This window comes from Rhodotorula graminis (genome assembly GCF_001329695.1).
Source record: "Rhodotorula graminis WP1 unplaced genomic scaffold RHOBAscaffold_13, whole genome shotgun sequence".
Classification (NCBI taxonomy): Eukaryota; Fungi; Basidiomycota; class Microbotryomycetes; order Sporidiobolales; family Sporidiobolaceae; genus Rhodotorula; species Rhodotorula graminis.
In genome coordinates, this window is record NW_017264940.1 from 600,410 (window position 1) to 616,808 (window position 16,399).

The 16,399-nt window shown below is 65.6% G+C and overlaps 5 protein-coding genes across 5 annotated transcripts; 2 read left to right on the forward strand and 3 right to left on the reverse strand.

The window, feature by feature from the left end:
• The first annotated feature begins 327 nt into the window (after positions 1-327).
• On the forward strand, positions 328-1,351 carry RHOBADRAFT_48859 (GTP-binding protein ypt1). Its single transcript, XM_018415199.1, has 3 exons — positions 328-525; positions 628-959; positions 1,033-1,351. Exons 1-3 carry the CDS (start codon positions 343-345, stop codon positions 1,133-1,135), a joined length of 618 nt encoding a protein of 205 aa, XP_018268963.1. The 5' UTR covers positions 328-342; the 3' UTR covers positions 1,136-1,351.
• A 715-nt stretch (positions 1,352-2,066) lies between these two features.
• RHOBADRAFT_46505 (uncharacterized protein) lies at positions 2,067-2,922 on the forward strand (the record flags this gene model as incomplete). The annotated part of the gene is made up of 6 exons (XM_018414802.1): positions 2,067-2,103; positions 2,187-2,242; positions 2,311-2,397; positions 2,468-2,586; positions 2,669-2,695; positions 2,877-2,922. The coding sequence occupies 6 exons, from the start codon at positions 2,067-2,069 to the stop codon at positions 2,920-2,922; spliced, it is 372 nt and encodes a 123-aa protein (XP_018268964.1).
• An 899-nt stretch (positions 2,923-3,821) lies between these two features.
• On the reverse strand, positions 3,822-6,846 carry RHOBADRAFT_39051 (uncharacterized protein; the record flags this gene model as incomplete). The annotated part of the gene is made up of 11 exons (XM_018413587.1): positions 3,822-4,029; positions 4,108-4,245; positions 4,313-4,545; positions 4,608-4,758; positions 4,822-4,927; positions 5,005-5,073; positions 5,141-5,245; positions 5,313-5,684; positions 5,747-5,934; positions 6,002-6,055; positions 6,126-6,846. 11 exons carry the CDS (start codon positions 6,844-6,846, stop codon positions 3,926-3,928), a joined length of 2,241 nt encoding a protein of 746 aa, XP_018268965.1. The 3' UTR covers positions 3,822-3,925.
• Positions 6,847-8,225: 1,379 nt separating this feature from the next.
• Positions 8,226-9,515, reverse strand: RHOBADRAFT_55582 (uncharacterized protein). The gene is made up of 7 exons (XM_018417919.1): positions 9,343-9,515; positions 9,072-9,266; positions 8,923-8,994; positions 8,773-8,844; positions 8,623-8,694; positions 8,477-8,544; positions 8,226-8,416 (listed from the first exon to the last, which is right to left on the reverse strand). The coding sequence occupies exons 1-6, from the start codon at positions 9,421-9,423 to the stop codon at positions 8,479-8,481; spliced, it is 558 nt and encodes a 185-aa protein (XP_018268966.1). The 5' UTR covers positions 9,424-9,515; the 3' UTR covers positions 8,226-8,416; positions 8,477-8,478.
• A 1,713-nt stretch (positions 9,516-11,228) lies between these two features.
• On the reverse strand, positions 11,229-16,307 carry RHOBADRAFT_29616 (uncharacterized protein). Its single transcript, XM_018412877.1, has 16 exons — positions 16,279-16,307; positions 15,925-15,971; positions 15,792-15,859; positions 15,527-15,716; positions 15,306-15,442; positions 15,082-15,234; positions 14,820-14,993; positions 14,388-14,741; positions 14,064-14,297; positions 13,678-13,974; positions 13,052-13,403; positions 12,831-12,962; positions 12,464-12,753; positions 12,048-12,337; positions 11,800-11,929; positions 11,229-11,703 (listed from the first exon to the last, which is right to left on the reverse strand). Coding segments are annotated over exons 2-16 (3,117 nt in total). The 5' UTR covers positions 15,926-15,971; positions 16,279-16,307; the 3' UTR covers positions 11,229-11,388.
• Between the last annotated feature and the right edge of the window lie 92 nt (positions 16,308-16,399).

Consider the following 16,399-nt stretch of genomic DNA (forward strand, 5'->3'; position numbering starts at 1 on the left):
AGCCTGGCTGGACTGGCTCGAGTCGTGGGACGAGAGCGGGAACCCCGCGGCCGGTGGCCCAGGAGCGACGACGACGACGAGGCGGCGACCGACTGGCCTCAGTCCGCTCCCTCACCTCACAAGGTCCGTACTCGCTCGCTGTCCTGCCCACAGTACTCTACTGACGACTGCCTGTCCACCGATCCCACTCTCGCCTCGCCCCGTGCCATCGTCGCCTCGCCGTTCCCCTCGCCTCCCCCCCCGCTCATCCGCACCCACCTCGCACCCACCCGCCTTGCACGCACCGCCCTGTTGCCGCCACGCACTCGCCTACCCCTCGAGCAGCACCACCCACCGCCCACCATGCAGTCCGAGTACGACCTCCTGTTCAAGCTCCTCCTCATCGGCGACTCGGGCGTCGGCAAGTCGTGCCTCCTCCTCCGCTTCGCAGACGACACCTACACCGAGTCGTACATCTCGACCATTGGCGTCGACTTCAAGATCCGCACCATCGAGCTCGAGGGCAAGACGGTAAAGCTCCAGATTGTGCGCACCCTCTCCCTCTCCCTCTCCCTCTCCCTCTCCCTCTCCCTCTCTCCTTCGTCTGTGTCCCTCCCTCACTGACCCCGCCCGCCCGACCGCCCGCAGTGGGACACGGCCGGCCAGGAGCGCTTCCGCACCATCACGTCGTCGTACTACCGCGGCGCGCACGGCATCATTGTCGTGTACGACGTGACGGATCAGGACACGTTCGCCAACGTCAAGCAGTGGCTCCAGGAGATTGACCGCTACGCGTGCGAGGGCGTCAACAAGCTCCTCGTCGGCAACAAGTCGGACCTGACGACCAAGAAGGTCGTCGAGTACTCGGTCGCGAAAGAGTTTGCCGACCAGATCGGCGTCTCGCTCCTCGAGACGTCGGCCAAGAACGCCACCAACGTCGAGCAGGCCTTCCTCACCATGGCAAAGCAGATCAAGGACCGGTCCGTCCACCTCTCTCCGTGTCCCTCTCGCTCGCGTCGAGTCCACTACTGACCTGTTCTCCCTCGCGCGCAGCACGGCAGCAAGCGCGCCCGCGGCCGGTGGACCGGGCAAGGCGCCCGTCAAGCTCTCGGGCGGCGCTGCCGTCAACCAGCAGCAGCAGGGCGGCTGCTGCTGAGCCATCGGCGCGCCTCGTCAGCCTCGACCGGACCCTCTCGACGGACTCTTTCGCCACCCTCTCTCGCCCTTCTTGACGGCCTGCGTCCCCTCTCTCCCCTCATACCCCATCTGAGCTAGCTACCTCTCCGTTGTCGCCTCGTTCCTTTGCCCCTCCTTCCCTCAGACCCCCTCTGTACCCACTTGTTTTCCTGCCGACGAGCGAGGCTTTGTCGAGAGTCGCTGCCGCGCTGCCGAGCCACAGCGAGTGTGTCGGGCTGGCTGTGTGAGTCGAGAGAGCGCGCCTTGTCTGGTAATGCGGCCGGCCATAGCTGTCGTCGCCGCCTGTTGGCTCGCCTCGCGCTCTCGACCTCTCGCACCTCACCCGCTCGCACCCCGAGGCCACCGTGTGAGTCCCCTGCAGCCTCCTGTCCTGTCCTCGAGCTCGACGCGAGCACGCTCCACCACGCGCAAGCCCTCGGTCGACCGCCGTCGCCGCACTCCGCCCCCACCTCCCGTCCTCCCGCCCTCGCTCAACGCGACCACCAGGCCTCTTGAGCGCGTGCAGCGCGGCTCCCTGTCGTCTCAAGGACTTCGAGGGACCGCACGACCAGGCGGCGTGCGGACAAGAGGGCGAGACGAGGCGCGCTTGCGTGTGTTCCCCCGAGGGCGATGACACGGCTCTCGCGCCTCGCTCGTCGTGGGCGCGTGGGACGGCCACGAGCGGGCTCAACAGGGGTCCTGGTGCACTTCAGGGCACGCACACTGACCTCGGGTGCGACTTTGGAAACAGCCACCGCCGCCTCTCTGGTCCCCGCCTCCCTCATCAGCCGACCCAGGTGCGCCCCTCGTTCCTCGCCCTTTCCGTGCCTCTTTCGCCCCTTCTTTACGACAAGGACACTGACTGTCTCGATTCGCAGACCTCTACCCGCTCAGCAGCACCCGCATCTACCATGGTCCGCTCCAAGTTCAAGGACGAGCACGTCTTTGGTGCGTCGACCAGGCCCCTCGTCACGGCTCGGCGCGCACGACCACCTCACTCACTCTTCTGCGCCCACCTTCGCCCCACACAGAGAAGCGCAAGGCCGAGGCAGAGCGCATTCGCGCCAAGTACTCGGACCGCATCCCGGTCCGTCCCCTCTCCTCCTCTCCTCTCTTCTTTCCGCGCACCTCCTGACCCTCGCTCTTTCGCTCCAGGTCATCTGCGAGAAGGCCGACAAGACCGACATCCCCGTCATCGACAAGAAGAAGTACCTCGTCCCCGCCGACCTCACCGTCGGGCAGGTGCGTCCCACACACACTCCCTCTCTCGTCCCTCTTCCTCACGAGCTGACCCTCGAGGACACACCCACAGTTCGTCTACGTCATCCGCAAGAGGATAAAGCTCGCGCCCGAGAAGGCCATCTTCATCTTTGTCGACGAGGTCCTTCCGCCGACGGCCGCCATGATGAGCATGATCTACGAGGAGCACAAGTGCGTCGGCGCCGCTTCCCTCTTCCTCGTCTGCCCCGCATCGTCTCGAGTGAACTGACTGGGTCGACGGCATGTTGCGCAGGGACGAGGACGGCTTCCTCTACGTGACGTGCGTCCTCCCTTTCCTCCTCTCGCATCTCCCGGCCTTTCCCTCCTTTCTCTTCCTCCCCCCTCTCTCACTTTGTCCTACCTCTCCCCACCCCCTCGTTCCTCCACCGCCCTCGCTCTCGCCACATCCACGCTCACCAAACCTCGACTAACTCGTTCTTCTCCCTCTCGCCCTTGCGCAGCTACTCGGGCGAGAACACGTTCGGCTCGGCATTCGAGGAGATCTAGGCGTCCTCCCGCCGTCGTCTCAACCTCACCTCGCCCTCGCGCCGGCGTCGAGCTCGCCACTTGGCCTCGTGCCGCCCAACGACTCGCCCGTCTTCCTCCTCCTCGAGTACCCCCCTTTTCGCGCTTCGCCCCGCTCTGCCTTTCGTCCTCCCCTTTTCTAGCCCCCACCTAGTTCCCCCTCACTCGAGCGTATCTCCCCCTCCCTTGCTCTTCCTCCCTCTGCCTGTACTTGTGCGCCGCCTCGCCCGGACTTTTCTCTCTCTCGCGCTCTCTCGACTGTCGACTGCTCGCCTTTGAGCCTCGTGTGTGCACTGTGAGTTTCCTCGACCTGGACCGACAGTCTGCGCAGGACAGCGAACGCGAGCGAGTGAACAAGCGCGAGCGTGAGAGCGAGAGGACCGTGCGCAGGAGAGCGGGCCTCGTCGCGAGCCCTCGAGAGAGGACGGTTCGCCCCAAGCTCGACAACGAGCTGTGTCGCGAGCGGGCGGTGCTGTCGCGCTGTGCGGGAGCACGAGGAGGAGAGCATGCCGTCGAGGAAAGGCGAGGGCCGGCGAGAAGGCCGACTCGATGCTGCTCGGACGACGCTCGCCGGACGGGCTCGAGGACCGTGCCTGCTCGTGGTGGACGGCAGAAGAGCGGTCGCAGCTCGCCGAGAGGATCCTTGGGCCGTGAGAGGCGGTCGAGCGCTCGACAGCGAGAACGCTCGAGCCCTCGGCCGCCCCGCATCCCGCTCGCGGCAGCAGCGAGTGCAGCTCGTCGTCGAGCTTTGAGCGAGGCATAGCTTGACGACGAGCGGTGCGCACGAGAGAGGTAGAGAGCGGGCAAGCTTCGAGGACTGAGCGGCGCTGAATCTCGTTCTCGCTCTCGCTCTCGCTCTCGCTCGCGAGCTCGACGACGTGCGCGTGCGGGAACGCGAGTGCAACAATGCAGAACGAGAGCTGGGGCAACATATGAGGATCTACAGACCTGCTAGTAGGACAAGGAGGAGGAGAAAGTCGCTGCTCTACCACGTCGTCGGGCCGAATCCCTCGGGCGGCGCAGTCTTGAGCGGGAGCCCCGCCCAGTCGGCGGTCTCGGTAAAGACATTGTTACCCCACCAATTGAGCGCTGCGAGATCAGGGCAGGAGAGAGTGTCAGGTCGGGCCGACGAGAGCAGTCGAACGAAAAGGGAATCAAGCGACGCACAGATTGTCCCATTTTTCGGCAGCTGGAGCGTGAAGAAGATGACGAGGGCCGAGAGGATTGTGCCTGCGTCGAGACCGGCCGACAGGATAAAGTTGTACTTGCTCCACCACCGGAAATGCCGCCGACGGACGATGAACTCTGCCGAGGCGGGCGCAAACTCGTCAGGACTCGGAACGGAGGAATCGAGGAGAGGTCGACGACGCACGGAAGATGAAGCCGACGAAGAACCAGGACGAGTAGTTGATGCCGGTCGCCGGCGGGATCAAGGTGAGGCCGGCGAGGGCAACAGGAGCGTTGATGTGGCCGACCCACGACTGGCGCCATCTACGGCTCGCGAGCCACGTGAGGAGGGGCAAGATCGCGCCGATGAGCATGGCGTAGAGTATGCCGTTGTAGTAGTCGCCGTGGTTGAACTGTCGAGCGGGACCGACGAGACCCCTGTGGACGAGCCCGAGTTAGCGACGGCGAGCGAGGGCGCAAAAGGAGCGAAAGGGACGGACCAGATGATCGAGTTGGAGAAGTAGGTTTGCGTGTATGGGCAGATCAAGCGCGCCGACTGGTCGGGAGCGCAAAGATCGGGCACGGCCGACATGAGCCAGCGCTTGACGCCGACCTGGACGAACGCGGTGACGAAAGTCGACACGATTTGGACTGAGGGGAGGGAGGAAGCTCGTCGGCGAGATTCACTCGGCGCAGGTAGAGAGGAGGACGCACCCGTGAAGGTAGCTCGAGGCGGGATCTTCATGTAGTGGCCGAGCTTGAGATCTTGCACGAACAGCTGGCCGAGGTTGAGGACGTTGGTGCCGTACAGCTTGAAGAGCTGGCGACGAAGAATGTGTGAGCGGATGTACATCGGCTGACAGGGGCGGGCAGAGAGGCGGGAGGAGCGCGACGCACCATGTTGCCGAGGGGAAGGCCGGGAATGATATAGCCGCCGACGAGCTCGACGATGAGGTTGATCGCGACCTGCGGACGCTCGGCGTGAGCTCGAGACCTTCACGAGCGTCCACCATCGACTGAAAGGGGGGCGGACCTGGTAGCTCGTCATGGCGAAGACGTAGCAGGACGGGAGCAAGTAGACGAGGCCCATGGCGATCGCCACGAGGACAGACCACACGGGCATCTCGGTCGGCCAGCACTGCAGGCAAGGGCATGTCAGATCTAGACTATGAGTGCCTGACAGGAAGAGGAAGAAAGAGACGCACCGCGACGGTGACGATCGTGAGGGCGACCGAGACGACGAGGAAGGCCAAGTACCACCAGTCGGGGACCTCGGGGTAGACGAGCATGAGGCGCATGTGGACGTCGACCTTGTCGGTCCGAGAGCGCTTGATGCGCTCCAGGATGTCGGGCCCATGATACAGCGCCGTGTGGACGATGACGGCGGTCGCGAGCGCGAAGCCGACGGCGTACGCGCCGGCGTACGCGATAGGGAGGAAGAGCTGCGAGTACTCGTGGTACGCCGTCTCGTTCAGGCGCATCGCCGCAGTGTCGACGACGCGGTCGATGTCGTACGAGGCGCCGAATCGGTCGAAGACGCCCGTAGTCGAGATCGGGAGGTAGGCCGAGTTCCACACCTGCAGAGACAGGATATCAGTACTCTTCCGACTGATGGTCCTCAGGCGAGAGAGGGACGCACGTTCGAGTAGTACATCGCCGGCGTAGCGATCCAGAAGATGGCGACGAATCCGACAAAGACGTTGACCTCGGCCCACCACGGCACGACGAGCGGCGAGATGATGTACGAGATCTGGCTCCAGTCAAAGGTGATGAGGCCCATGCCGAGGCCAGAAGAAACGCCGAAGAGCTGGTTGACGACGAGGTTGTCTGCGAGGGCGGGAGGGCAAGGTCAAGGACCGGTCGAGGAGGACAAGGGCAGGTCGGCTCGACGCACTCGGCGCGATCCAGCACACCCACGAGAACGCCGATAGTGCGACAAAGATGAAGCCTGTGGCAGGAAGAGGCTTTAGTCGAGGCGCGCAGAGTCGGCGAGAAGGGAGAGAGAAATCTGGACGGACCCGGGAACCAGTACCAGACGAACGCGCCCGCGAGGATATAGAGGAAGAAGCGGATGCGCGACGGGCCCCGCTCCTCGTCTTCTGACTCGGCGTGGAGCGTGTTGAGCAACGTGCAGAAGACGAGGTTTTGAGGCCAGACGAGGGACGCCGGCCAGACGACGAAGCGGCGGCAGAGCCCGCCCGCGCCAAAGCCGATCATTTGCGTCGTCAAGATGAGCATGATGTCGAACCCGACAGGCTGGTACTGGCCGTAGCCCTTCTCGGCGGCGAGGCTGTAGTTGAGCCCGGGCGCGGCCGCCGTCGACAGGTTGGCCATGATGACGAGGATCGTGTGCTCCTTGATGTTGAACGGGCCCGGGTTGACGCCGATACGGTCGGGTAAACCGAGACGGCGGAGCCACCTTGGCGTCGAGACCGTCTGGAAGGGCAGGAAGCGCGCGAACGCCTTGCCGATCGGGTACGAGAGGACCTGCGTGATGATGGGCGTGACGAGGGGCGCCGGGTACCGCAAGTTGAAGAAGCAGTTGACGGCCGAGATGACGATGCAGAACGTGAGGCCGATGACCCAGCTGCGGAATGTGAGGACGGGCATGTCCGGGTCGTCGTAGTTGGACACGCTCGCTCGGACCTCGGGATACGGCGAGTCGTCCTCGACGAACGAGCCCTCCTCGTCGACGTCCGTGTACGGCACGTCGTGGCCGAGCTCGGCGGCGGCAATCATCTTCTGCTCGGCCGTCGTCGCCAGCCGGAGCGGCTCGCCCATCTCGTTGAGCATGATGGCCTGGCCGTTCTCGTCGACGACGTACCGCACCGCCTGGTCCGCCCACCCGGACGATGCGGCATCGCCCTTGTCGAGCGCGCTCTCGGCGGTGCGCCTCGACGCCTCGCGCCGCAGGTCCTCGTCGTACGGGTTGCCGACGACGTGGGTCGGGCTGCCCGACGACTGCCAGCTGCCGCGCTTGCGCGGTCCCGGCTGCGGCTCTGGGCTCGACACCTCGAGCGGCGGCGTCGCGCGACCGCCGGCTTGCACCTGCTGGGCGTAGGCTGCGGCCGGCGAGATCGGGAGGGCCTCGTCGACCGGGTCGAGCGCGGGCGGGCGAGAGAGGCCCGTCGCAGGCGCGTTCTCGGATGGCGAGGCGGTCGAGGGAGGCACAGCGGTCGGCGGGGCCGAGGCGTAGGGCGAGAAGGCGAACTGGAAGGGCGAGTAGGGTTGCTGAGGGGAAGAGGCGGAGAAGGGCGTGAAGGGGCTGGTCGTCGTCGTGCTGCCGGCGCCTTGTACCGCCTCGCCGGTGCCCGGCCGAGCGAACGAGAACATGCCGACGTCGTCGTCGTCGTCGTCGTCGTACTCGTCGTTGTAGCCCTCGTCGACCCAGCGCTCAGCTGTGCCCGCCGAGGTCACAGGGCGACTCGTACGCGGCCGCGCCGCCGTGTGCGGTCGCTGATCGCCGGCCGACATCTGCAGATACAGCGAGAGTCAGCACGGGCGTCTGAACGGGCGTCGGCGCTGCAGCTGCTCTCGCCGCCCCGCGAGTACAGCTCGCCGCTAGGCTCGCCAGCGTGCGCTTAGAGGTCCAGAGGGGCACCGATTAAGGCTGGTAGTCGACTCACGGATAGACAGGCGCTGGCAGAATGTGCCCGGCTGGGTGGAGGTGGGCCGACGGTGAATGGCGATGAGGCGAAGGAGGCGACGAGAGGCTGGCGAGGAGGTTGAAGCGGCGCGGCTGGACGGGCTGGACCTTGGGCAACTGCAGCAGCGAGGCAGCAGCACAGCTGTGTACGTCTCTGACCAGGTGTGGCGGCGAGCGAGGGCTTGCCTGCTCGGGCGTGTGGCCTCGTCCTCGCGGAGTTGGTGGGCGCGCGCTTCGCTCCGATCGCCTCGTTCGCACCTCTCTCGCTTCTGTCTGCTCCCTCGGCTGCTTCGCCGAGCGCTTTCCCTCGACACGCGAGCTCAGCTGCCGCAACGCGTCGCTCTCAACCGCTGCCCCGAGGACCAAGCTGTCTCGTTCGAACCGCTCGCTCGTCCCCCTCCTCTTCCGGCGAGCCAAGCATGTTCTCTCGAGGTCCAGGCAAGCGCTTCTTCTGCTCGGCCGCGACGACTATCTCGCTCTCGTCGTCGGCAGACGAGAGAGGTGAAGAAAGGACAGCATTACAGCAAAAGGTGGGCGTAAAGGACTCGTCAAAGGCGTGAGGTGTTCGGGGAGGTGCGCGTCGTGCTGGAGCGGCGAGGGCGTGAAATGAAGTGTCGGGAGGCGTGTAAGGAGGGAGACAAGTGCGTCGATAGGGGCGAAAGGCTGTGCGGGCAGGCGAGTCAGGGCTCTGCCCTCCGATCTGCTCGAGAAACGAGGACGCACGTTTACTGGGCCTGGTTCGGGTCAGCCGTCTCCGAGTTGCCGCTGTAGTGGCCCCAGCGCTCCTCGAGCTGCGCGCAGGGAAGGAGCGTCAGTCGAGGCTCGAGACGAGGCAGGAGAGGGTTCAAGAAAGTGCGACGAGGACTCACGTCGCGCTTGGCGGCCTGGCTCGCGTCGGCGTCCTCCGAGTTGCCGCTGTAGTGGCCCCAACGCTCCTCGAGCTGCGCACAGGATAGGAGCGTCAGTCGAGGCTCGAAACGAGGCAGGAGAGGGTGCAAGAAAGTGCGACGAGGACTCACGTCGCGCTTGGCGGCCTGGTTCGGGTCAGCCGTCTCCGAGTTGCCCGAGAACCGGCCCCAGCGCTCCTCGAGCTGCGCGCAGGAAAGGAGCGTCAGTCGAGGCTCGAGACGAGGCAGGAGAGGGTGCAAGAAGGTGCGGCGAAGACTCACGTCGCGCTTGGCGGCCTGGTTCGGGTCAGCCGTCTCCGAGTTGCCCGAGAACCGGCCCCAGCGCTCCTCGAGCTGCGCGCAGGAAAGGAGCGTCAGTCGAGGCTCGAGACGAGGCAGGAGAGGGTGCAAGAAGTGCGACGAGAACTCACGTCGCGCTTGGCGGCCTGGCTCGCGTCGGCGTCCTCCGAGTTGCCGCTGTAGTGACCCCAGCGCTTGGCCTGCTGCGACGAGTCGGTCGAGGCGGTCGCCGAGTTGCCCGAGAAGCGTCCCCAGCGCTTGGCGACCTGGCTCGAGTCGGTCGAGTTGACGCTGTTGCCGCTGAAGCGACCCCACCTCTGCTCCAGCTGTCGACGCACATGAGTGGGTTAATGAAGGTCGTCCCGTAGTAGGACAGACGAGGGCAGAGAGAGCGGGACGCACGCTGCGCTCCTCGACGGCGACCGGGGCGGCGGTGACCGAGGCGATGGCGACAGCGGCGAGGGCGAGGGCGGAGAACTTCATGACGGGCGTGAGGCGGAAGGTCGTGAAAGAGTCGAGGTCGTGAGAGGTCGTGCGGGTGCACGAGAGAGCAGCAGTAGCTTGGCGAAAGAGGTAGATGGGGAGGAGAGCGAGAGCTGTGGGCGCAGCCAGATGATGAGACCGGTCGACTCTCCGCAGGGTGCGCGCGCGCGTGGGCACAAGGGGTCGAGCGAGCCGAGCGGCCTCCGGTCAACCCTCGTCGAATTCTCGGGCCTGCCTGGATGCGGCCGCTCTTGCTGGATTGCCCTGGCCGAGTCCGACGTTGTTGCGCACTGCGCCGAACTCTGTACGACGCCACGCAGCCGTTGAGAGCGAACCTTCTCAGAGCTCCACCTCGGCCACCTCGACCAACGACGAACGTTTCCTGTCTGCCGCGCGAGCCCCTTGTCCCGGCTGTCCTTCCGGCCGGACGCTCCCGAGCTCACTTTGCTCCGCCCGCTCGTCGTCCAGGCTCGTCCAGCCCCCCTTCCCCTCGTCCTTCTCCCCTCGAAACCATCTTCCGCCCGAGTGGCAAACACGCCCGGCTGCCGAGCTACGTACGACATGTCAACCTGACGCGCCCTCGCGCGCGGCTGCGCGTCTCTGCCCCTTTTTGTCTCGCCTCGCAGCGCATCGTCAGACACGTTTCTGGCTGCAGATCCGTGTCTGAGCGTTTTCTTCGCCGCTCGCGAGAGAGTCGCTGCCGTCTGTCTGCTCGCTTGGCAAGGGAGAGAGCACCTTGGCCAGGAGCACGCGCAAGATCTTGACATTGCGTGGGCCCGGAACTGCATCGTTGCAGTCGCTCTCGGCCGCCGCAGCTTTCCTCGTTCGTCAGATAAACTCGCCCCGGGCGCTCTCGTCGCTTCCACGCGACGAGTCCCGCTCGACGGTCGATGCGATTGCAACCTCCCCGAGGACATGCCCGTCACTCGAAAGCTTCGCCCTCGCCGTTGTCTCGCCCGCATTCCTGCTCGTCTCGACTTTCAGCGCAGCAGGCCTGATGCCATTGTGCCCCGCTCACGATGCGCACGATTGATGCATCGAGTCGGCCAAGAACGCCGTCGTCCTCGTACTGTAGACGACGAGGACGACACGTGGCGAGAGGTCCGTGTGACGAGCAGCTGTGACGGGCCGACGCAGGCACGTCGACGCCGACCCGGAGCTGCAGGTCGTCGAGTGCGGTCCTGTGCATCGTGCTGGGCTGTCCGTGTGCGGCGCTCGGGCGGTGAACAACGTCGGCATCGTCTCGACCCGCTCGACTTCTGGCATTCAGGATCGCGACTGCGGCCGCAGCTTCAAGCTCTTCGAGCACAAGGGCCGCGGCGTAAGTTACATAACCTCGCTCTCCGGCATGCATGGCGAACGCGGTTGCTGTCCCTCGCGCCGGGATCGCTCGAGCCGCCGTCGCCCGGGCCGTCGCTCGCTTCCTCCGCTCGAGCATGACAGCCTCGACCTCATCTCGCTCGGCGTCACACTCGCTCTCGCTCTCTGCATGGCACGCACGGACGAATGGCGAGAGCGAGACCTTGTCCACTGAACTTTGACGAGCCGGCCAAGGGCGCAGAAACTCGATCGCGTGCCACGACCACGGGTCGGTGCCGCACGCTCCGCACCTCACGCGAGCGACGAGGCGCTCACGGTCGAGGGCCGAGCTCGGTTTGTACACCCGTCGCAGCTGCAGCGAGCCGCATCGAAAAGTCGACGTAGTCGGGAAGCCGAACTCGACCTTCTCAAGTTGAAGCTCATCGAACCGACTCGGCTTCGATCATGCTCGCTCTCGATTCTCGAGACCGGCTCGCGAGGCAGAAAAGAAGGAGACGAAGCGAGTTACATCGTTGCGTTGGCGAGGGGAACATCGAGGGGACAAAGTTGGGAAGCTAGTCGAGAGAGGGGGGGGGGGGGAGAGAGAAGGAGAGAGAGAGAGAACGACGACGACGAGAGATGCGAGAAAGCGGCGGTCCCTCCTCCTCACCGCTTGCCCTTGACCTTGGCCTTGGCGCCACTGCCGCCGCCCGACGACTTGCCCTTCTTCCCGCGCCGGTCGTCGTCCGAGCTGTCGGCGTCGCGCCCTACTCCGCTCGCCTTGCTCCGCTCCTTCTTCTCGAGCCGCTCCTCGGCCTCGCTCCACTCCTCGCCCGAGTCGCTGAGCGCCGCCGAGCCCGAGTCGTCGTCAGACCCGCCGCTGAACTCCGACTCGTCGGAGCCGTACGCCGACTCCTCGGACGCGTCGGACGAGGCGGCGAACTCGGAGCCCGACTCGGATCCGTCCGACGAGCCTGCCTCCTGCGGTCGAGGGGATTGGGAGGAGAGGTCAGTACGTGCGGCTCGGGAGAAAGAGGGGAAGGCACGCGACGAGGAAAGAGAAAGGAGGGGACGCACACCCTCCTGCTCCATGAGGAAGCCCCAGCCGCCTTCCTTGAAGAACTCGTACGGGTCGTCGTTGACCGTCTTCATGATCGCCTGCCAGTTGAGGTTGACCGGGCCCTCGGAGAAGGGAATGTCGACCGAGCTGTGCGAGGGCGAGAGAGGGCGAGGCGAGGCGAGAGTGGGCAAGGCAAGATGGTCAGTCCGAGACGCTCGTCGTCGACTGCGAGCCCGACACAGAGAGAGAGAAAGTGTGGGCGCACTCGAGCCACTCCTTGACGTTGTCGAGCTGGTTCGACGGGATCGTGTTGATGTGGACGGGCGCTCGCGCAAAGTCCTGGAAGACAAAGACGAGGTCGAAGTTCTTGAGGCCGTACTGGACGCGCTCGAGGTGCGCAATTTCGATCTCGGCGAGCGTGAGGACGAGGAACGGCGGCTCGGTGAGGAACACGAGCGTGTCGGTCGTCGGCTGGAGGAGGACGTTGGACCGGAAAGGGACGCCCTGGAAGCCGAGCTCGCGGAACGGGACGTCGACCTCGATGCGGCCGTTCGACTGCGAGTGGACGAGGGTGAGGGAGGGAGGGAGGGCAAGAGGGAGGGAGAGGAAAGAGGAGGAGAATCGTCAGGACGGCCGCTCTCGAGGAAGGACGGCGACCACGAGGAGGACGAGGGGACGCACCGCCTCGGCGATCTTGTCCGAGAACGCCTTGAAGTACTTGTTGAGGTCCATGCGGCGCTTGCGCTCCTCCTGCTCGGCCTCGAGCTCGTCCTCGTCGTGGTAGTTGCGCTTGCGCTTCTTGTTGCCCGTCTCGTCGAACGACGCGTCCGACACCTCGCGGAAGAACTGGACGTCCTTGGCCTTCTTCTTGCCGATCATGATGGGCGACTTGAGGTGGATGTGCAGGACGACGATGAGCTCGTTGTCGCACGGCTGGAACAGGAGGTGCTTGATGTTGCTGAACAGGATGTCTGCGAGGCGAGGGACACGGTCAGGAACACGGCGCTCGCTCGGGTCGAGGAGAAGGACGAGGAGTAGCGGGACGCACCGATCTTCTGCTCCTGCTTGACCGACGACTGGTAGCGGATGCCGTTCGAGTGGATCTCGACGTCGCCCGACTGGCGCTTGCCGTCGAACGACGGCCGCAGCTGCACCTCGGTCAGGCGGATAGGGCGCTTGCCTGCGAGAGGACGAGGAAGAGGAAGGAAGAGGGAGCGGGTGAGTCTCGGCGAGCAACGGCGGCGAGAGGGCGAGAGGACAAGGACGCACCCCTGGTCTCGACGAGCTTGTCCTGCTCGACGACGTCGGCGAGCTCCTTGCGCTCGTTGTCGCGCTTGACGGCCGCCTTCTTGAGGTCGGTGATCTCCTTGTGCAGCTCGGCGTACCGGAACGAGTCGGTCGAGCGGTACGTGACGCCGCGGATGAAGGTCGCGCTCGGGTCCTCGAACGGCGTGTCCTCCTTCTTGCCCGTGATGGCGCCCGGCGTGACGAACATGAAGCGCAGGACCGTGTAGTCGCCCTCCTCCTGCTTGATGACGCTCTTGAGCGTGTTGACGTGGAACGGGACGGCGTAGCCGTTGATCGGCAGGATGATGGTCAGGCGACGCGAGTCGACGACGATCTGTGGAAGGGCGACAGGGCGGCGGCGAGAGGGAGAAGCATCGGGGACGAGAGGCGGGAAGGTGCGCGACGAGGGTGCGCGACGAGGCGGGACGGCGACAGCGTGCGGATGACGTGGTTGAGGAGAGAGAGGGGAGCGATGGGCGAGGAGGACGACGAGGAGCGGCGGGGAAGGCGAGGGGCGGGGCGAAAGAAGAGGTCAACTTCGCCTCGAGGATGACGAGAGACGGCGACGGCCGCCCGGGACGAGAGGAGAGAGGGAACAGGGGACGCACCTTTTGCGACGTGACGGCCTCGGGCAGCTGCGAGTCCTTGACGTACGACTCGAACCTCCTCCACTGCTTCTCGCGGTTGGCGCCGCCCTGGCCGCCCTCGCCGCTGAAGCGCTCCATGCCCTCCTCCTGGCGACGCGTCGCGAGCTCGCGCTGGTGGTGCTTGCGGCGGTTGATGGCGTCGGCATCGATCTCGCGGTTCTCGTTGCGCAGCTTGGACTTGACGATGGCGGTCGGCGCCGTGTTGCGCCGCGAGGGCGCCTCCTTGGCCGCCGCCTTGGACGGCTTCTTCTCGTCGTCCTGCGTGAACCGCCGAAGAGCTTGAGTCAGTCTGCGCTCGTCGGGACGAGGTCGCGACGGACAAGGAGAGAGAGCGCTCGAGGACGCACCTCCATGTAGAACATGACGTCGTCCTTGCCCTTCATGCCCTCGCTGAGGCACTTTGCGCCGTCCTTGCCGACCTGGACCGTGTCGACGAGCGAGACGGCGTACGTCGCGCCGCTCTTTTTCGGGTCGGGGATGCCGTTGAAGCCGAGCGTGAGGCTGAAGATCATGTCGGCCTTGATGACACGCGAGCCCTTGGCCGTGAGCGGGTACGCCGAGTCGCGAAACTCGAGGCCCATCTGCGACACGAGGAGGGAGGATGTCAGGGACGAGGGGACACGGCGAGGGGCGCGCAAAGGGGGCCAGGGAAGAGAGAGCGGGGGACGCACGCCAAAGCCGGCCGTCTTGGCAAAGTAGGGGAGCAGGTCGGCGCGGTCCTTCTCGATCTTGTCGACGACCTTCTGGTACACGTCCTTGCACGCGGCGCCGTCCTTGAGCTCGCCGAGGGCAAACTTCTGAAGCTCGACGAGGAACAGGTAGTTCTTCTCCTGGTCGGCCGACGGGTCGATCATGAAGGTGCGGCCGACGTTGGAGCAGTACGACTTGTACCGGATGCCGAGCGAGCACAGGATGACTCCCGCCTTGAGGCGCTGGTCGTCCGTCTGCGCCGACGACTTGAGGTCGTAGTTGCCGCCCGACTGGATGATCGGCGAGTAGCACCAGTCGCCGTAGCCCGTCTCGAACTGCAAAACCGCTCGAGTCAGTCTCGTCGCCGGCAGGGCGAGCGGCAGACGCAAGGAGAGAGAGAGCGCGGGACGCACGCCGTCGCCGAGCTTGAGGCCCTTCCAGAACTTGCTGTCCTCGAGCTTGGCCTCGATCTGCTCGCCGAGCTGCTCGTGCGTCACCTTCTTGCCCTCGTCGATGTAGCCGCTCATGGCGTCGCTGAAGTGACTCATGAGCTTGTTGGTCATGACGGCGGCGTTGCGCTCGTTTTGCTGCCGCGGGCCAAAAAGGGGGGTCAGTGCGCGGTCGAGAGGGTCGAGACGGCGACGGGGAGAGAGAGCGAGAGGAGAGGGGACGGACAAGCTCGTCGGCGTCCTTGACGGCGAGGAGGGTCGAGACGCCGAGGGCGACGTCGACCTCCTTGATGTCCTTGCCCGAGCCCGAGAGGACGGCGTTCCACTCGTTGACGAACTTGCCGACCATCTTGTCCTTGGGCAGGGTGCCGACCTTGTTCTGCGAGGGTGCAAGACGAGTCAGGGGTACGTCCAGGGGGGACGAGGGACAGGGAGAGGGAGACGACGCACGCCCTCGCCGATCGTGTCGATGACCTGCTCGAACAGCTTCTTGTTCTCGGCCTCGTCCTTGGTGCGCGTCAGGATCTCGACCTTGACGGGCTTGTCGACGCCGGTCGGCGCCTTGAGGAGCGGCTGGAGGAGCTTGGCTGTGTGCGGGCAGGCGTGGACGGGGAAGTGTGAGCTCGACTGGGCGCGAGAGAGTAGGGCCTAGAGGGGGAGGAGGGACGGACCCTTGGACGACGAGACGACAAAGTAGACGGTGCGGTCGGTGAGGAGCATGAGGGTGCTCGGGAACTCGTAGCCGAGGAGGTGGGTCTGGAGGGCGCTGCCCTTGCGGTACGGGTTCTCCTCGTCCGAGTTGCCAGCGACGACAAGGAGGTGGTTGACGTCGGTGAGAGGTGCGGCATCGTCCTCCTTGGCCTGTGTGGGCGTGGTGCAAGAGAGCGTGAGTACGGAGAACGGAAGGGCCGGGTCGAGGGAAGGGAGGCGACGCACCTCCCAATGGTCAAAGAGCTTTGCGGCGCGGCGGTGGAAGGTCGACGCCGAGATGGTGACGTCCGACACTGCGTGAGGGTGAGGCTCAGTCGGCGAGATGCTGGCAAGGTGCGAGGGAGGGGAGAGGACGCACTGGTGAGCGAGTGTCACGCAGAGGTGCCAGGCGTCGGGTGTTGGGGTCTGCAGGGGGTGCAAGTGAGTCAGTGAGGGTCCAGAGCGAGCCAGTGCGGCTCGTGGTGGCGGCTGTGGTGGTGCGGCCGAGCGGGGTGGAGGAGGCGAGGACGACAGGGGAGGGGGCGGCGAGGCTAGGCTGGGTCGCGCCTCGCCTGTGCTTCGAGTGGTTCTGTCGGGCCCACTGTGCTGCCCTCGCAGCTGCTCGACGAGGGAAGGGCGGACGAGGGCATGGGGGAGATGGCGGCGCCCGCTGTCGACGACGCGGGCGAGTGTGGGGAGGGGGCAGGGAGGGTGTTGGAGCGTGTGTGCTCACCTTGGAGTAGAGCTAGGCCTGCCTGGCCGAGAGGGTCGAGGGGGAGAGCGGCGACGGCCGAGACGCGTCCTCGCTCGTCCTCATCTCGCGCCTGAACCTCTCGCTCCCACACCGCTAGGGC

Excerpts from the sequence above, each read along its gene's own strand:
- RHOBADRAFT_29616 (XM_018412877.1), bottom strand. Across the intron at positions 15,443-15,526 it reads TGTCGTCTCGTCGTCCAAGG|CCAAGCTCCTCCAGCCGCTC; the intron begins GTCCGTCCCTCC and ends GCCCGCACACAG. Across the intron at positions 11,704-11,799 it reads TCCTCATGGAGCAGGAGGGT|GAGGCAGGCTCGTCGGACGG; the intron begins GTGCGTCCCCTC and ends CCTCGACCGCAG.
- RHOBADRAFT_48859 (XM_018415199.1), top strand. The coding sequence starts at position 343 with ATGCAGTCCGAGTACGACCTCCTGTTCAAGCTCCTCCTCATCGGCGAC. Across the intron at positions 526-627 it reads AGACGGTAAAGCTCCAGATT|TGGGACACGGCCGGCCAGGA; the intron begins GTGCGCACCCTC and ends GACCGCCCGCAG. Across the intron at positions 960-1,032 it reads GCAAAGCAGATCAAGGACCG|CACGGCAGCAAGCGCGCCCG; the intron begins GTCCGTCCACCT and ends CCTCGCGCGCAG.
- RHOBADRAFT_55582 (XM_018417919.1), bottom strand. The coding sequence starts at position 9,423 with ATGAAGTTCTCCGCCCTCGCCCTCGCCGCTGTCGCCATCGCCTCGGTC. Across the intron at positions 9,267-9,342 it reads TCGCCGTCGAGGAGCGCAGC|CTGGAGCAGAGGTGGGGTCG; the intron begins GTGCGTCCCGCT and ends GTGCGTCGACAG. Across the intron at positions 8,545-8,622 it reads GCCAGGCCGCCAAGCGCGAC|CTCGAGGAGCGCTGGGGCCA; the intron begins GTGAGTCCTCGT and ends CCCTGCGCGCAG.